The sequence below is a fragment of the Plectropomus leopardus genome, chromosome 3 (assembly GCF_008729295.1).
Source record: "Plectropomus leopardus isolate mb chromosome 3, YSFRI_Pleo_2.0, whole genome shotgun sequence".
NCBI lineage: Eukaryota > Metazoa > Chordata > Actinopteri > Perciformes > Serranidae > Plectropomus > Plectropomus leopardus.
Genome location: NC_056465.1, coordinates 34,301,291 through 34,321,594, shown reverse-complemented (window position 1 = coordinate 34,321,594; position 20,304 = coordinate 34,301,291). Strand labels below are relative to the sequence as shown.

Below are 20,304 nucleotides of genomic sequence, written 5' to 3'. Positions count from 1 at the left end.
ATGAAGCTCCTCTCAGAAGACACTCAAAGGCTAACTTTGGTGTTTTTGACTCTGATATTTGTCCATATATTCCTCTGCACAGAGCTTTGGCTCAGATGTTAACGTGCACGTTTGGAGGTCAAGCGTTTATCACCAGAATGTGTCAAGCTCACACAAAAAAAAAATTTAAAAATACCCCACAACTCAGCTGGACCTTTTTTTACACCTCACATGCCTGAAAAAATGTCCATGTCTTTCTAAACTCCATGACCCCAGTTTGTAACAGTTTCTGTAAGAAGGGCCCCGTAAAAAAGGATAATCTGAACGCATAAACTGACATCATACAGACAAATTGTTTGCACAGGCTGAGCAGTATTAACCATCATTATTAATTAATTTATTTATTCATTTATTTTTATTCAATTTATTAATTAATTTTAAAATATATGTTTAAATTACTTGTTTATTTGACTAGGACAAATGCATAAAACATTGCTTAATATACAAAATAGAAAATAGATATAAATACATACATACACGATGAAATTCAGGCAAAGACTAGAAAATTCAAAAATGGTCAGTAGGCCACCTGGCATCCAATCGCAGGCTAAATAAGTTGAGTACCACGGCTCTACAAGCTTATGACGGATGTGAAAAAACGCAGAAAACATGAATGATGCAATGATGTGAGGTTGTATTTATTTTTAAAAGGTGTGACAATTTTGAAAAAAAAAAGGACTCAGACCACATTTAGACAAGAATATCGCCACTAAAAATGGATCTGTGTTCATATGATAACAATGTGAGAACAATCCTGGTATAAACGGATTTGCAAAAACAACCAAAAACGCCGTAGTATGCGTGCCAGGCCAGTAGTTGGCGGCGTAACTTTGTAATGAAACACAACAGAAGAACATTACGTGCATGCAAAAAGTGCAGCCGTGACGTAACTGATCCTATCAGTTAAAGGCAATAAAGCCCCAAATCTTAAAAAAAAAAAAAAAAAAAAAACTTGACGTTTCATGCAGGAACCGTTGATGTGTAAACAGAAAAAAGTGGACACCTGTTTCACACCATTTAACTGTTTTAACAGTCTAGCTCTAAAACTTAGTGCTATATAGAAATGCATATTTTAACATGTTTTCAACAATTAATTTCCAACATTTGTTTGGTGTTTTTAAAGAAATCTCTGAAGTTTCGTTACACAGACTATAATTTCAGATGGTAATACACGGTGAACTGCTCCTTTAATAGTTTTTACAAGACATTTAGCCATTAAAAAAAAGAATCTCATTTTGATTTACAGGTTTAACTATAATGTCCCACATTCACACACAGTTTAAGTGTTTGAGGTTAAATCACGCGAGACATTACCGTGTCATCGGATGTCCTGCGAGCTCTGTTCTGTACCTTGTGATGTACTTTCTATATCCTGAGAAACTCCAGGAGTGTATCTAAACTTCAGGTCACGGCTGGTTTCCACACAACTAAGACACGAGCACGTGCTCGATGGTGTGAGAAGAGCCTGTTTTGTGTAACACAATACTGTTAGAGTCCTGCTCTTCTCTCTGCCCGGGCCTCTGGCCAACAGACAGATTAACACGCTGACAAGCCTCTGTACATCTTTCACACTCACTACCGTGACCTTTCACCTGCAGGGAGATCCAGAAAAATCACAAAATAAGGGGTGACACCTCTGAAAAGCAAAGACTTTGCTCTCTATTTCTCAGGCTTCCAGGAAATGCAGCCGCAAGCTCATCAGGGCTAATGAGGGAGACAAAAACCGCTGCTGGAAACAGTGCGGCGCAAGAGTCTGAATGACTGGAAACACCCAGCGCTCGTCATGAATCCATTCAGCTGCCTCCATCACAGCCCATAAACCGTCTAATTTATTCTGCCCTGTTTCACTACCAAGAATTCACCAGCGAAGAATCCAAGAGCAATAATGATGCTTTTGTCTGGAGGTGCGCTGCGAGCGGGGAAAGTGAGAAAGCCAAAGGGAAGGCTGGGAACCAGTAGGTCACTGAGCTCACCTTACACCTCCCGTTCCCACAACGCCAAATTTTGATTTTTTTTTTTTTTTGCTCCGCAGACCCGGAGGGGAAAAAGTGAGTTCTTCACTTTAAATCTCAACCAGCCGCTATTATCTGACACCATCGTTTCGTGATCGCAGCACGAACACCAGTTGACTGTGTAAACACGAGAGCGGCGCTCCCTCCTGAGTCCTCAATGCAAAGAATCTTTCCCAAGAGCCAGCGACTGGGAGCTGGGGCACCTGGGAAGTGGAGGATTCCCATCGGCTTATTGTTTGTGTTTAACCACTTTAACATCACACACACTCCTATGGCTCAAGATACGCTTTTCAAAATCAGGCTTTAAAAGACAATATACGTTAATTTTCATTTTCTATTTTCATTGAGTTCATTTTTTAACCCACATCAGTTCTAATCATAAATATCAAATATTCATTTATTTTCTGAATTTTAACCCTTTATATGCCAAGTTTTTGTAATGATGCCACCATGTTTTTAGATGGAAAAAAAATTACAAAAAAAAGAATTATTTTCAATATGCTACGTGCTAATAAGATGTTTTATTATCACAGCTTAGGATATGTCAATGATTGGCAACAACATTGATTTTATACTGTTATGACCGTGAGTCATATTATTGTTAATGGGTGTTAAATTGTATAATTGTTGTTATTATTATTATTATTATTACTTTGTTATTTTTTCAGGCATTAAAAATATTTTTCATTAATATTATTTTCTTTTTTTATTTAGTTATTTTTTTAACTAACATCAGTCCTAATCGTAAGAATCAAATATTAATTAATTTTCAAAAAAATTCACTGTAAAAGTGGACCTAGTGGAAATAGCATGTATTTTCCCCATAAGCCAAAATGATGTCATCAGGTGGAAATTAAAAAAAAAAAAAGACAAATTACGGGTGAAACCCCAGAATGACACCCAAAAATAAGAAAAATGCATGTTTTTATGCTTTGATGGCTGTAGGATCATAAACTGCACTTTGAATGGGTTTCAATAGCACATTTTTTTAATACTTAACAGTATGAATGAAACCATTTAGTTTCCACGGTGTGTTTTTGACTTATTGTCGGAGCTGAGCTGGAAATTCCAAGATGAAACAAAAATACACAATCTTGCCAAACTGTATGCCATATGCATGAACGCAGCAAAAATTATCCAAAAATGAAGAATGAAAAGTGCATAAAATGCACCAAAGAGTCCCTGAGGGTTAAACAAAGAAAACGCTGGTTTATGGATTCATGAAGGGGGAATAATCAGCGTGTTGTTATTCACAGTTCATCAGCTGAAGAGTCTCTTCACCGAGTGGGACTAGATGTGATTGGACTAGAAGTGCTGCCTGCTACTCGAGCGAGGATCTCAGACCAACACTCAGAATCAGCCCTCTGAATGTATCTGCAGGAGTGGAGCACGATTTGGCAGCGGACACACCCCACAAGATTAACCTGTGCCGTGCCCAACCAGCCGCGGGTTGCCACATGTTTCCTTTTGTCTCGAGCCCTCTCATGGACGTCAACCTCCGTGTTTGCTGATCTCACAGCAGTAAATAGAGATCTATATAGTACAGATTGTTCTGCACATGCTGCCACATGTCGACAGGTCACACTGAGGCGGGCTGTCAGCTTCACAGATGCTGGCATGAAGTTTAAAATGAAAACTCGTGTGGTTGGTCATGCTATGTCAAACATTAAAGAGAGACTGTGTAACATGCATGACAAAAACTCACACAGTCGTCCTCTTCGGACTGAAAATTGTAGAAACATTTTGTTATTGTTGGAACAACATTAAGTTTAGGCTTAAAATACCCCATTTAGTCACCACAAAAACGACTAGAAATGTCCCTACATTTTGTTAAAAAATACCTGGTTTTGGGGCACCCGGTGGCTTAGTTGGTAGAGCGGGTGCCCCATGTACAGAGGATATGTCCTCGCTGTGGTGGTTGCGGGTTCGAGTCCGGCTTCAGCCCTTTGCTGCATGTCATCCCCTCTCTCTCTCCCCCTTTTCACACTATACCTGTCCTACCAAATAAGGGCACTGAAAAAGCCCAAAAAATATATCTATAGAAAAAATAAAAATAAAAAATACCCAATTTTGTCACCACAAACATGGCTGTAAATGTCCAAGTTTCTCTTTAAAAAAAAAACAAACAATATTGTGACAAAAAACACCGTTAGTTTCTAAAAAAAATATCCATTTTTGTCATGACAAAAAACAAGTCAAACTGTCCAGAGACCTCATTAAAAACACCTGATTTTGTTGCCACAAACATAGCTGGAAATGTTTTGGCATCTTCTTAAAAAATACCAGGTTTTGTGGCTGGAAACACAGTTTAAAATGTCTCAGTGTCTTGATGAAAATATCTGGTTTTGTTGCCACAGCTGGAAATGTCCCAACATCTCGTTAAAAAATTCTCAGTGTTGTTGCTATAAACACGGCTGGAAATGTCCCAACGTCTTGTTAAAAACACCTGGTTTTGTGCCCCAAAAACGGCCAGAAACACCCTGACATCTGTTAGAAATTTAAATATTTTTCACAACACACAAGGCTGAAAATGTCTCCACGTCTCATTAAAAATATCTGGTTTTGTCCCCATAGATACGGCTAGAAATGTCAGATGTCTCATTAAAAAAAGGAAAACAAAAGATACAGCAAACACATCTGGAAATGTCCCAAAATCTTGTTAAAGTTTTCAAGTTCTGTCAGCAGAAACATGGCAAAATTTCACATCTTGTTGAAAAAATACGCAGTTTTGTTGCCACAAACACTGCTGGAAATGTCCCCATGCTACGTTGCCTAAGACACGGCTGGAAATGTTCCAACATCTTGTCAAAAATATCCGATTTAGTCGCCACAGATGAGGCTGGAAATCATGACATCTCATTAAAAAACTATTTTTTTGCAGGAAAATTGGCTGGAAATATCCTGACGTCAGTAGACGTCTGTTATTTCCCCTTTGATGACCATCCTATTGACTCGGTCAGGTCCCCTCATGATGACTTTAGAGCATCTGACTCACAAACATAAGACTCTATCATCCTGCGTTTTTTTCCTAGTCCAACTTTAATATGAACAAAACAAATTAAATCCTCCGAAAAGCCAAAAATCCAGCCTTTAATGAGTTGGTTAACCAATAAACACTAAAACCACATGGTCTCATTTACTCGTGGTGGTATCTCATCATGCAGATTTTCACTTGCATTACTTTCTGCTGAAGAAATCCTCCCTATCAAAATGCCTGAGACTGCGGTCTGCGGATTAACCGCAGGAACAAGGACATTGTTTTCGAATGTTGCTGTTACATTTTTCATGTGTCTACAGGCGCTACACGCAAAATGTCATTCATCTCAACTGTACCGGGGTGGAGGCAGACATCAAAGGGACAGATGGGACAGTATGTGTCTGAAGTGGACCCTTAAAATAGTTTCAGCTAGTTTGATAGCCTCTATTAAGCCTTTAAACCCTGACATCAATATCAATTAAACAAAAACATAATTGAAAAAAATGGGAAAAAGGAAATGATCAACTTGGTAAAATGCAAGAAATTAGTAGATTTAGAAAATTATTTTTAGGAAAATGAAAATACAAAAATGTCTAGGGAAAAAATAAAAATGCTAGGGAAAAACTGTAATTTCTTATTCATTTATTCATTATTAGATATTCAAAATTATTTTACAATTTTTTTCTTTTTTTTTTAGTTCATTTTTCAGGTCATTTCCTCATTTGGTTGCTTTTTCTTTTTTAAATTAATCAATTAATTTGTTTATTTGACTAATTTTCAGGCTCCTTGCCTTCTTCCTATGTTTTTAGGAAGAAATCAAGTCAATCAAGTTGCTCAGGGTCCAAATGGTTAAGTACAAATACTGTGAATTTATACTGTAATGACTTTAAACGCCTGAGAAAAGCAGTTCAGTTCTGTAGTAAAAAGTTTGTCTGCTGGGTCTCGGCTGCGCTGCGCCCGCGGTTGTCTGACATGAAAAGAGGCAGCTGTTTTTGTCCTCAAGTGAGAGCAGTGAGAGCAGGCAGAGGCTCCCTAAAATAAACAGGCTATCTCTGCAGCCCCAGGGCCGGGTCAGGGTCACTCTCCATGTAGCTCCCTCACTGGGGCTTTCCCTGCCCTCATCACAAACACAGAGCGAAGCGCACAACCGAGCCTTTCACTGGAGTGAAAACAGTATTTTAGGAATATGATAAGCAGCAAAGCCCGAAAAATGTATGATCTGATTTGTCTGAAGGAGTCACATTGTGCTTGAGTTGACTGGTTACATTTCTTACTTACCATCTCATTTCTTATTTGGCGGCCCCCAAAAAACAAAAGCGGCACTGTTTTCTGGAAAAGGACTACATTTCCCATGAGCACCACGCCTCATGTCGTAAATGCATTTATATGTGACAGATTTGAAAGGTTGTAGTTGTAAAGACGCTGCAAAGAAGATGGGTTACATTTTGTGTTTAAACAAGAGGCTGTTTCCAGTTTGTGTGTGTATATATAAATATATTTAAAATGATTATTTATATATGTTTTTTAAATGAATTAATTTATATTTTTCTATTTATTTATTTATATATATATTAATATATTTATATAAGTATTTTTATATTATATCTATGTCGCTCTACATAGAAAGCAGCTAACATTTATACATGTAAATTAATAAAAATGTTTTGACCAAACACTGATTTTTGCCTGCCATGTTTATGCATTCATTGTTTATGATTTCAACTCGGCAACTCATGTTCTAAAATATCGTTTTATCAGTGTTAGTGGACTCGCCTGGCATGCTTTATAGTAAAAAAGTTTGCTTGCTTGCTACAGGTAATCAATGCGGATACTAAAATGCACAGCTACTAAAAGTAAATGACAGCTAATAGGAAAAAATAACAGAAATGTAATTTTTTGCCATCAATTTTTGACAGTAAAAATGTTTCCATGCTTTCCACCATTTCTGTTGCCCTGAAACGTCACGCAAACGTCACAACTCCGGTATCGCTTAAATTTCCCACTCCTAATTACGACTTTTTGTTTCATAACAATGTAAAACTCCTTGTAGCTGCTTTAATTAATGTTATTAATCTCTCCTCTACTTGTTTTGACAGGTGAAGTCAGACTGCAGCTTCACACGCTGAGAATCAAACAAGCTTCTTTAATAAATTAAGGTATCAGTAGGAATTTGGTGCTCTGAGCGCTATATAAACTTGTTTTGGAGAATTAACAATAACATGAGGAAGGATTTGGGGTATGAATGCAGTGGCCTCTTAATGTGAGAAGCTGTTATTTCTCTCATTCGTCGCTCTGGCTGCACAGAAGCTCTCTGGATCACAGCTAATGAACTCAGGCATTAACTGCATGAGCTGGCCTCGGTTCTGAGTGGAGAGAGAGACGTACTCAGGCTGCGAGAACAAAAACATCACATGCTCTCCGCTTTATTCGGAGATGATCGGTGCTCCATTAAAGGGGCGTAATGCTGTGTGTTTCTGTGGTTGATTATTTCCAAGTTCTGTAATTGATAAAAATGTTTTTCTTTATGTCATTACTTATAGTGGAGCTCAGTTTAGACACCAAACTAGAAAAGTGCACTTAGTCAAATGCAGATCTGCACCAGGCGGCTGCCCGCGGCTGTAACACAAAACCGCAAATCTTTGATCCATGTCATGCATAACTGAACTTTTCATGGTATTAACTTCGTCTTTAGGCTACATCACACAAAGAAGGAAACAACAACAATTCAATCAGCAGCAGTGTTGTAGCAAGACCATATTAACTGAGACTTAAAGGGGCCGAGACCAGGCAAAGCCAATAAAACAAACTACAAATGAACTTCTGTGATTGGCTGGATTTGAGGAGAGAAGTTTTACATCCAATCACAGTAATTATGTTCTAATAAATCTGTTGAAATCTCGCCGCGTCTCGATTAAAAATCCAAAGTCCACCATGTCTGAGACTGAGACAAGACTAAATCAAAATGTGTTCGATGCCGAGACGAAACCTAGACCTTCCAAAAGTAGTCTCAAGACCAGTATCGAGAACTACAACGCCATAAAACAGACAAAGAAAGACACAATTTATCGATGTAGCCTTACATACATAGCTTACTCAGGGTAGGAGCGCAAATATCAAAGGATGATGAACAAATTAACAAACCTGCAAGGCTACAGATCAGGTAGGCAAAACACTTTGCTTCTGAAACTCCTGGTGTGGTACAAAATATAAAAAATATTTGGCGTGTACTTATTAGCTTTATGTCACATTCACAAAAAAGGAGGGGCGGGCTTTAGGACTTATACTGCAGTCAGACACCAGGGGGCGACACATACTGAAAAGCTGCACTTTAGGGGAACTGACGTGTCCATCTTTATATACAGTCTATGGCGTACCTCTATTGGCCTGACATTACTTTATGTAGTTAACATTCAGGCTAACACCGAACACAGTCTACCGAGCTTTAAATGCAACACATGTTCGAAAATAAACTCACCGAGTGCTGTGTTGGCTCTGTGGACGATCCTGTCGCTGATGCTGAAGAAGTGTTGCTGAAACTCTGAATCACGGTCGAAACAACCCCTCCAATATTCTCTGCTGATTCGCTCGACATTTTGTCGGCGGACGATCATCTGGCCACCTGTAAGAGACAACAGAGCCCTCAGAAAACAAGTGACTTTTCTTTGGATCAACACACTGAGCTCTTATTTTGGTACTTCTGGTAAGCGGCAGTGTGAATTTGCATATTAGCTAAATACTGAGAATTGTGACATTTAGATTTAACATTTAGCATTAAGAGATAACATCTAACATTTAGCATTAAGAGATAACATTTAGTTTTAACATTTAGATATAATATTTAACGTTTAGACTTAACATTTAACATTTACATATAACATTTCATATTTAGATTTAATGCTGACTATTTAGATATGATATTAAACGTTTTCATTTGACAGTAACGTTATCTTGTATGTTTATTCGCGAAGAATAAATCTGACAAAGTTCACAAATATTGCTCTAAATGTTATTATAAAGTGGATCTGAAAGAGTCACACCTCTTCTTTTCAATTATGTTTTAGAGCTCAATGTGGAGAAATTTTGCTGTTACTTTCAGAGTGCACAACTTTATAATTGGTACCCCATAAAAATGTGTTAATTGTATTTGTCTGTATGCATTTACTGAGTCATCCAGTGGATGTTGTTTTTTTTTTTTAAATTTGGTTTCATAAAGTAAGTATGTTTTAGGATCTAAAAGTAGGTTTTCATCAGAGTTTGAATCCTTTTTTTCTCCAGGTCTTTGTTGCCATAAATGTAAACTTAGCTCTTAATTATACGGTGGATAACTGCAGATTCCAGAAGTGATTGCAGTACGGAGAGACTTTAATAGCTCTGTGACTCCTCCTGAACTCTAATTACAGCCGGTGTGAATTTTGTTTTGAAAGGACAGCTTTTCATCCAGCTGTAATGAAACGTGTTGCAGGGAGGCGAGGACAGAGCAGGACAATACATCCCCCCTCGTCTTTCCCAGCTCAGGACGGAGGCCTCCACCACAGGGACAACGGGTCTCAGAGGGCGGGAGGCCTCTGCAGGCGTGTGGCTCGCCACCGTCCACTGGCTCAGGGGACAGCTGTGTCACGCTGTGGCGTTTGGCCCTGTGCCCCGGGACAGCAGTTGCCATAAACAAACAGTGCTGAAAGCTACTGGCCCAGTCCCCAGCTCTTTTCAAGACGGTGCAGCAAGCCGGCTGACCTTCGCCCAGCTCACTCCATTAAGTTCGAATAGATTTTAACAGCAGTTTGGAGGGTTGAGCTGGTGAAGAAATGCAGCTTGTCCCTTTCCCAACAAGTGGAATGAAAATGGGGGACAGAGTGGCTGCGAGGCACTTTATTTTTCCATATTTGCTTTGTTACCTTGAATTCACGTGCTGTTAGATTTATGTGAGTAAAAAAACATATTTAATACTTGGAAAGTTTCCAGAAAGAGATTTCATATCTTATTGAGTTGGTTGATGAAGTTGGAAAATTGGAAAACATTTTGCTGCACAAACTGTACAATCCCAACTCAAGGTCCAGTAGATTTTTCTAGAACCTTCAACCACATTACATGATCATCTTCTTTTTGGGGAGTCTGTGATTGTATATATAGGGGTAGGAATCAATAAGTTTGAACTTCCTCCTTCTCCTTTTTGAATATGTGATATTTAAGTTTTAGTGGCTTGAGTATTTGTTTATTGAGATTGATGCATAGATTTTGTATTGGCCTGCTTTTCTGTCTTTTTGTTTTGTTTTTTTTGAATTTTAGTCAACTAAGACACATTCTTAAATCAACCATTGCTTTTGATGCACACATGCTGTGTCAGAGCACTGTGTGAGGGTTGGGCCCTTTAGCAGACAGATACAATGACGCACCGCCTCAAAATACTGCTCATGTAAGGGAAATTTTAAAAAAAAGAAGCAAGCGCAGTGACATTTTCACAGGCCTCCATGCTGCTATCTACTGTTTTCAGGCCTGTCGATGTTGTCATAGATGACTCAACAGAAAAAAACAAACAGAAAGACATGCTTGTCCATTGCAGAGCTGTGTACACAGTTCAAGTCTACTGGTAATGGGAAGTGACTCTATAGCCTATTTTTCACAGGTGTTCCTGTGTTTAAAAAACCTGCATACATGTGCTAATTTTGGTGGAAAAGGGGTAAATGTTACGCTGTTGTACTTCGATCAAAATCGTATTATTCAGATTTGAATAATAATGATAATAAACTTTATTTATACTGCAATTATACTGCAGAAAAGCAACAGATAAAAACAGAGAAGAAAAAACCAACAATAAAATAAAATGCAAACACAGTATTCATATATTAACACTGGGGAAATTTTTAAAAAATGTAAATACAAAAAGTAGTGTACGGTGATAAAAACTAGCAACATATTAAATATTCATAAATGCATTCCTATTAAAAAAAGTCTTAAGAATACATAGGGAACACTACTGGGAAGCAACAAAATCATATAAAAACCCGCCAAAAAAAACTCTAAAAATGGTGGATCTGGCCTTCAAAGTAATAAAGCACAATATTCATGAGTTACTTCAATGGTGCTTTTATTTTGCTAACTTCAGTTCACTTCTGTTTTGAGTCATTATTTAAAGCTAAGCTAACTTTTGGCAGCAGGTTTATACCAAACGGACAGAATAACTCCAACTTTCCCAAAATGTCAAACTATTTATTTTGACCTTTTTTTCTGTAATTAAATTGCATTTGTTGACAACTTTTTTCTTATCAAGTGAAGAATAACTGAGTTGCCGTTGATTCGGTAATCCCTGATGTCGGACCCTTCCAGCAGCATGTTATGGCAATATAAAGCAGTGTTGAGTTTGCCTTCAGCCAAGTTAAGCCCAAATGAGCTGTTGATATCGTCATGGCTGACTTCATCCTCTCTGTGTTTTTGGAAGGCTTACACTCTCACGTAGTTAGATTGTCTTTTCTCCTGCAACCTTTTCCCTCCACGAGTTCAGCCTGTTGTTTTTAGTGACTTTAACCCTTTAAAAACCGGGATTGTCATCAGTTTTCTTATGCTGTGTTCAGACACCTTTCACAAGTATTTTGCCCTTTGAAAACTGAGCAAATTTCAATTAAATTACTTTGAACAACATGAGGGAAAAAGGCAACAACCAACTTGGCAAGAAATGTACCACCAATTGCAAGAAATTGGTTAAAGGTGACAAGAAAATTACTTGAAATCGTTTTGTTTTGTTTTGTTTTTAAAAGAGATCAGGATTATTAGAAAACTATTTTTAAAAAAACAAAAAGAAAAACAGGGAAAATGTCCAGAAAACTACATATATAATTAGGATATTTTTATATTTAAAATCATGTTATATATACAGTAAACACATATGCATTTTTTCAGAATTTCTTGGGTCATTTTCTTGCTTGTTTTTTTGTTTTTGTTTTTCAATTTTTTGGCCCATTTTCATGTAACTTTTTTTCTAATTTCGTTGCAAATTTTTGGGCCATTTCTTGTTAAGTTCTCCCCATGTTTTTGAAAGAAATAAAACCAATTTTATAAGGTCTCAAAAGGTTAATGCTGATTGGATTTTAATTTATATATTTACTTTTAAACAGCATACATGCTGTTATTTGACCTTTTTTTCCAACATGCAAAAGATTTTTTTGGTATCATGTCAAGTAAACAGACAAATCAGACCTTTAAATAAATGGCTTTACGAAGTAATCAAAAGGGGATGATTTTAATCCCATTTTCACACAGTACAGTTACATGAGTTCCAGTACAGTATTGGCAAACACAACAACACACTTTAATAAGGGAGAGATGTGAAGTCAATTGAAAGCAGGTGGAACATTTTTCATTGCATGCAAAGCTCTTGATGCCAGTGAAAGAGCTTCTCATTACTTCAACACAAGTGTTACCTCTGAAACAATATCCCAATCAGTCACACCTCCTGCTCCCTCAAGGCTTTTATAACCGTGAAAATGGTCCGACCAAAGCCATTTTGTTCAGCCATCGCCGTCACGTGACCTCAAACTAAGAGGTCTTGGAGCCTGATTCAGTGTTTTCCACCCCCATGACCACAGCATCAAATAATTGACTTTGTTTTGGAAAACCACTTTCACATGCTGCCAAATGACTTCCAGTTCCTCCGATAACTCAATGAAAACACTAAATGAAAACTAAATGAAACCTAAATCTTCTGTAGACCCTCTGTCTCCATGTTTATCTTAACATTTACCATCATATGAGCATATTTTTGAATGCTAGACTAAAAAACACAGGCAGATATCACACACCTGTACTTGATACATGACTGAAAACATGAATGTGTTATGTTTAATCTCAGTATTATGTTTCTGTTTAAATGTAAGAGTAAATATGTAGTTTAAAATATGTGTATGTAAAGCAAAAAATCCTGTTTAGAAGTTTATAAATTTTCAAATTCACAGTCAAAGTCTGTCATTCTGCACAGGATGTACTTCCACTGCCGATCTCTGAAACAAAAGACAAAATCCTTTTAGTTCAACCATCATAAATTATCAAACTTTTACTGTTTCTTTAGTATTTTTGTTTGTACTGCCAATACGTTCTGGTCCCATCTGGAAATCTTTCCTTCCAGCTCGGCCTGGGGACGATTTCAACAATTTTTGGATGGACTCTGGGTCCAAAGTGCTGCTTCGTGGGATCAGAAGTTATTGGGAAATAAACAGCTGTTGTGAGCAAACCTGAGGACTCCGCTGAAGGTGGTCTGGGCTCCTCGGATGAAGTAGCCGTAGGTGGGAACCACCAGCTCGGCCTCTTCCCTGAAGTATTCAGGGATGTCGCTGGTCTTCCTGTTGAAAGAAACAAAATTAATATATATAATAATATATAATAATTAATATATATGTGTGTAATATTTTGGCAAGTTAAATATTAATGTCTAAATCTTTTGACATTTTGGAAAACACACTTATTTACTTTCTTGCTGAGCTTTAGATGAGAAGATTGACTCCACTTTCGTGTCTGTACGGTAAATATGTGGCTGCAGCCGAGTCACCAGAGGTAAAAAGTTGTATGTTTCTGCAAACCATGAATACATTACATTTGCATTTAATACGTTATCATATCAACGTTTCCAAAATGACAAGCTGACTATTTGAGACCATCAAACAATCAAACCTTTTGCTGCGTTTCCATTGGTGTTCTTGAAAGTACGCTGCAGGGCTTCATGCTGACATTTGGGTCACTGAGCTAAAAGTTATAGTTGTAGACTTTTGCAGCGGGGCTGTATGAGACACTTATGTGTGGTCAGTGTTTTACTTCCAGCAGCTGGCGGTCGGTGCACTCCCGGTTTGCAGAAACAGACGGGGCGTGCACGTATAGAGAAGCTGATATCAAAACATGTTTTAGCCACTTTGTAAAAGGTCTACTTCAATAATGAAACGTGAAAAGACTGCAGCGTGCAGAAGTGAGCTTCGTGGTGTAGCATGAAAACCGTACTCAAACAGAAAATTCCACTTTAGCTTCAGTCATCATGGTTGTTTTCGAAAATGCCTCAACATTTCTCCTCTTTACTAAGTTAGATTTATGCTCAAAGAAGTTTTCCCAGCATGAGGGTGCATGAGCAAAAAATGACATAACGTTTTTTTTCCTAAAAGGCAGGTCTGCAAGTTGTGGGTCATTGTCCGAAACACGCCCTTTAAGTCAAACTTTTTTGGCTCCATGCACCACTAATCAACTTTCATAGGAATGGACAGAGCTTTGGAGCTATATCCAGTTCTCTTCATACATCCATGGTCTCCCCTACTTCCAGTTTTATGCTAAGCTGAGATAACCATCTGCTGGCTTCAGCTTCATATTTAACAGACATATATGAGAGTGGTCTCAATCAACAAGAAAAGGAGTAAGTGTATTTTCCAAAATTTAACACTATTTCTTTGACTTGGCCCCGTGAGAACGTACATGCAGGAGTATGGACAGCGGCGTTTGTAATAGCAGCAGTAAAACTGCCACTCCCGGTCCAGAGTGGATTGGAAGTACTTGCTCTGTATGCCCGCCACCAGGCCGTTTCGTGTACACGTTGAAGTCCTGCAAAAAGAAAAGAAATTCATTCAGTTATAAAAAGAAAAGAAAAAAAGATTAATTTAAGTATCAACAAGAAGGAATGATCTCAAATGATATCCCATAATCGCCTGTTACGTCCAACAAACAAACCAAAAAAATCCCCCAAAAAAGTTTTTAAAGTTTACTTTTCTTCTGTAATACATGTCTTTAGAATAATTCTAAATGTAGTTTTCTGTATCTCTTTTTTTTTTGTCTTTTTTTCTGATTTCTTTCAATGTGTGGGACATTTCTTACCAAGTTGCTCACTGCCATTTTTTCCCATTTTTTCAAAATTAATCAATTTGCTCAAGCCGTCTGAACGCAGCACAAGAAAGCTGATGTTAATCAATGTGATTGAACAGATACAATATAATATGCATCTCTATATTTTGAAGTAAACACTGGTTTATTGATGCTGCACTTTGTTTATGGCCCATACACTCTGCTGTCACCACAACACATCCAACATTGCCAGGTCCAAGCAGCAGGAGCTGCTGCACAATGTGTGGACGTTTGTCATGGCAACACGGGCACAGCCGTCAGCCATTCAGCCGGTGGGGGCAGTTTCCCTGCAGGCTAATGTCCTCGCTGGTGTAATTCAAACAGACAGCTATGCTAAAGAGAGGCAGGCGTGGCAGCGATAGAGTTCACAGTGTTTGTCTTTGAATCAGAGGGCTGGGTGCAGTTGAGCTCAACTCCAAATTAATCTGAGGAGCACAAATTAAAAAGTCTCTCTGACCTGGAACAAGTAATCTGAAGCAGATACAGTTGAGTCAGCAGCCTGTTTAATGTGATTCAAGCTGCTGTTTATGTGGACATGTCAGGCTACAATTGTCCCCGCAAACAGGCGTCCCAAAAGTTTGCTCCAAGTCCTTTAATCAGATCAACCTCTCTGTGCAAGTTTGAGGAACATGTTTATGTGAGACTGAGGTGGATATTTGTCTGTTTTTACTGTCTAGTTTTTGTGAATGGCATGCTGAAAAAAAGTCCCAGAATAAGCTGTAACATGTGGCCCGTAAAATTTAAAATGTGATGTCTCTGAGGAGACACTGACACAGCCTGTTGGACAGATCTTGTTTGGATTCAGTGGAGGAAGTCGTGTTCCCAGGAACTGTCAGCTGAAGACTCACATTGTTGTTCTGGAGCGATTCATGCAGGACCACAAGGACCTGGCTTTGTTCCTCTGAGCGAGAAAACAGTCGACAGAATTCAACTTTTTATGAAAATAACAAAAAGATACACAAGTGGAAAGTTTTAAAGCATTCAATTATGTGCAGCTTTATATTAAAATCACATTTAAAAATGGGTTATAACTTTGTTTCATTGATGCGTTTGCTGGTAGTATTCAAGCAAATAACCCTTTAAAATCTGAGCAAACTGAATTTCTTCAAAAATATGGAAAGAGGGCGATGAGCAACTTAACAAGGTACATCCCAAAAAATAACTGAGAAAAAATAATGAAAAAAAAAAAAACATCTATCTTTTTCTAATCTCTACATGCTGAGACTTACTAGGCCAATCTGTTTTCATTAAAGTCTGTGTAAAGTGATGATTAAAATGTATCCTGAGTTTGCCACATCACAGAAAGATGTGATATTAAAAACCCGACCAAAAAAATCCCCAAGTATGTAAAAGAAGGTCTCAAAATCATGAAAAAATGCACAGTATTCTCTGATCGTGTCCGCTGGAGGAGTGGAGGCCACGCCCCGTCGCAAGACTATGCTAATGATGTTTTTCGTTTTTATACTGCAACACTGTCAGGGGCGGGGTCATGCTGAGTATAGCTCCAGTGTGTCATCGTGCTATGGTTTTAGGACCGCCCAAAAAATCTTAAAATAGGAAAATGGTGAAAAAACAGTCAACCGTCTAACAATTCAGTACTATATAGTAAAGGGTCTTTGTAACATATTTTCAACAATCAGTTTCCAACATTTAGAATTTTTTAGAATTCACTTTACATGGACTTTAAGTGATGTGAAAAAGTCCACCTACTTTTTTACACATTCATAGTAAAAAAAAAAACAAATAAAAGGGCCTTTCTACACTCAGGGTTCTTGCATTAAATGTTAAACCTTTGTTGCCGTTTTTGTTCACGACAACAGCGTTTTGGGGCCCTGAAAATGAACTTTTTAAACCGGGTTTCAGAGTGTAATCTTTTGAAAACACAACCTCTTCTGTCGCCACGTAAACTGGCAATGCACAGATCCTGTGGGAACGGTGACGTCATGGCCGCACTTCACGCATGCGCGTGTTCTTTTATGGTGTGTCATTGCAAAGTTACAAAGCCAACTACTGGCCCGGCATGCATACTACAGCGTTTTGGGTTTTTTTGCGGATCTGTGTAGACGAGGATCGATCTCACAAGGTTATCATATGAGCACAGACTTTTTTAAAAACGCAAAGAAAAGACTTTTCCATTTTAAGTGGGGCCGTTCTGGTCTAAATGTGGCCCTCGAGGTGCTAAAGGGTGCCCTCAGAGTCGCTATCAGACGTTAAGAGGCGTGACAAAGCATCGGTATTTGATGACCTGGGAATGAGTGCGGGTTGAAAAATCACATACACAAAAATACGGACTTGCTGCACGCGGGCCTTAACTTTGAACTTGCAAAGAGCCGACCTTGTCTGTAAATGAGCGGAAACATCCTCCGGTTGCATCTGTCTTTAAATGAGAACTAAAGGTCTTCCAACAACGCGGGTGGTTTTGTTCATACAACAGTTGCAGCATCAAACTCACGCAGGCCTCGTATGGGCCGTTGTTGTCTGCTAATAGTGACCTTTAACAGCTTTTGTTGATGTTCAGAGTCTGTCCGTAAAGTGAAGGGACATTACTCAGTAATTCAGGCAAGACTTGCTTTAAATCTTTGATCTGTGCTTCCTCTCGTTTATTGGAACAATGACAGACAAATGGGCCAAAGATGTGCTTATACGACGTGGCTTTCACGTGGATATCTTTGCAATGTATATCCCTCGCAATCATCTATGACGGCCTGAATAAAACAAAAGACCAGAGTAAGAGAGAAGCTGTAGAAAGCCGCTGACTGTACACGTGTAATCTGACTCAGATGTTGATCTCCTCTCAGTGCGCTCTGAATTAGTGTTTCTGCATCATTTATTCATATCACTGCTGGTTAAATCCCTGTTAGCTCTGACTCTTAGTGTAATGTTTGCAGTAAAATCATAAACGGGAGGAAAAAACCTGCGGTTTGTCAGAGTGCTTTCTCTGAGCCACAAACTAGACATCCTACCAGGCAGACTGCTGAAATTCAACTATTCAAAGATCAAATCAGTCCAACTAACATGTTATGGAATGAGCAACAACAGTTTTCTTGCTGCTTTCAGACGCCTTTCACAAGTATTTAAACCTTTGAATGCAGAGCACATTGGTGTCATTTCTTTTAAAAACGAGGTGAAAAAAGACAATGAACAACTTGGCAAGAAATGTCCCGCATATTGCAAAAAAATTATTAAATTCAGACTATTTTTATAAAGGTTAGGGACAATGTAAAGGGAGAAAAAGAAAAGAAATAGGGGAAAACTATTTTTATGATTACATATTTAAAATTTTATTATTATTATATTTTAAGCACTTTTTTCAGGTAATTTCCTTGTTTGTGTTTTTAACTTTATTTTTCTTTTTTTCTTCAACAGTTGTGTTCGAGTTTTGGGAATTCTATTATACATGAATTATTTTACCCCTCTGAAACCTGAAGCAACATCACTTTCACAAGTATTTAAACCTTTGTTCGAGTAAATTGGTGTAATTTCTCTTAAAATCGTGGGTAATAAGGCAATGAGCAACTTGGTAAAAAATGTTTCACAAATTGCAAGAAATTAGTAGATTTAGAAGATTATTTTTTTAAAGATAGGGAGAAATCTAAATGGAAGAAAGAGAAAAGCTTAACAAAAGCTACATTCATGATTATAATAATTCATTATAATTAAATATTATTTAATTTTATATTATTATATTATTTATTTTTTTCCAGATTATTTCCTTTTTTATACTTTTTTTTTAAACTTAATTCTTTGATAATCTTCTTTCTTTTTTTATTTTTATTTTTTGGAATTTCTCGCTAATTTCAGGTCATTTCCTCTTTTTTTTTGCTCATTGCCTTTTCTCCATGTTTTTTGAAACAAATCAATCGACTTTGCTCAGGATTCAAACTGTTAATCTTATATATATGTCTTCTACTCTGTTTCATTTATACTTACAGAGTTAAGAGATTTTTGAAACTTAATATGTTGATAGTTGCTTTTTAAAAATAATTTAAAAAGCAACTATCAACATATTAAGTTTCAAAAATCTCTTAACTCTGTAAATCCAAGAAAGTTTAAAAGTCAAAAAAAGAAGGACGCAGGTGTCAAAGAGTAAAAAAATCAGAGGACTCACCACTCCATCCCGGCTCGGTTGATGTCGTCCCACCAGCAGTCACTGGGCTCCCCCAGACCCTCAGGTGTGGGCTGGCACTCAAATGTCCACAATCGGTCCGAGCCGTCCGCCTCACTATAGTAGCTCCTGATGGCCACCATGACCTCCCCGTGGGGACACTGGAAGTTGAAGCCCTGGCGGTATCCGTTGACCCAGCCCATGTCCTGATGGTCATGAGACTGAGCGGCCGCTGCGGCCAGCAGAGACGTCGCCAACAGCACCAGAGCAAGATTCATGTTGAAGAAATGAGTCGGTCTGCAGAGCCTCCTCACAGCTGCCCGACTTTAAGCTCCTCCAAGTCTTTTGTTGTCCAGATGTTTTGTATCCAGGAGTGATGAGTAATTTTGCAGCTTGTGGGTCAAAGCCAGAAGTGGACCTTGCTTGACATTTTAAGGTGGACTCTGGGACGCAGCTTTAAGAAAGTCTCACCGTGGATTAAGGTTTACCTTAAAAAACAGCACTTTCAGACAACATGCAATTCAGATATTGTTAGCATGTGTTAACCATCTAATTACTGCGGCTGTTAAGTCTACAGTGTGTTTGTGGCTTTCTCCGTGTAACTGGTACTTTTGGACAATAAACTGTTTTATATCATCATGAGCATCACGTCGTATATTTCTTCATAGAGACATAAAAACAGATTGTGACGGTGAGTTTTTGAACATCTGTTGAAATGCTGAATGATTTTGACAGAACTGAATATCATGATTTTACTGAGCAACACAACAATATTTATAGACTATTAAAAAAATGGACTTAGCCACCATAAAGTCAACCATTGGTTTCTGGACTTCTGTTTTAAAGCTTTGTGTTTCAAATTTTGGCTGTTGTCATCTTGAATTTTTACGTGCTAAAAGCGACCATGTTTGGACGACAGGGTAGAGATAACCCTCACACTAGCTCCTTTAGCACGGCGCATTTACAGCAATAACAAACAGTGATAGTGCTAATGCTAAATTCACCAGCAAAAATCAGGCTAAAAAGAATTTTAGAAATGTAATTACAAGACAAAATTGACTTTTTAGAGGGCATTAGTACTACCAAACACTGAACAAAAACTTAACTTTCATGAAGTGAAAACACACTTAAATAGCGATGAATGGCTTGAGGCCCCCAGGAAGTGCGCCAGACTCTGATGCAAATGTGAAGAAAGTCGTCTTCTTCCCACTGACTTACATCAGGGAAGAGACGTCTGTGTCAAAACTCCTGCAAAATTACTCATTTCACAATCTGGATTTAAGCTAATTACCTTGATAACATTGGGAAAG

The 20,304-nt window shown here is 38.0% G+C and overlaps 1 protein-coding gene across 1 annotated transcript; it reads right to left on the bottom strand.

The window, feature by feature from the left end:
• Positions 1-12,240: 12,240 nt before the first annotated feature.
• Positions 12,241-19,339, bottom strand: dpt (dermatopontin). Its single transcript, XM_042483970.1, has 4 exons — positions 18,998-19,339; positions 14,467-14,592; positions 13,248-13,355; positions 12,241-13,016 (listed from the first exon to the last, which is right to left on the bottom strand). The coding sequence occupies exons 1-4, from the start codon at positions 19,270-19,272 to the stop codon at positions 12,950-12,952; spliced, it is 576 nt and encodes a 191-aa protein (XP_042339904.1). The 5' UTR covers positions 19,273-19,339; the 3' UTR covers positions 12,241-12,949.
• Between the last annotated feature and the right edge of the window lie 965 nt (positions 19,340-20,304).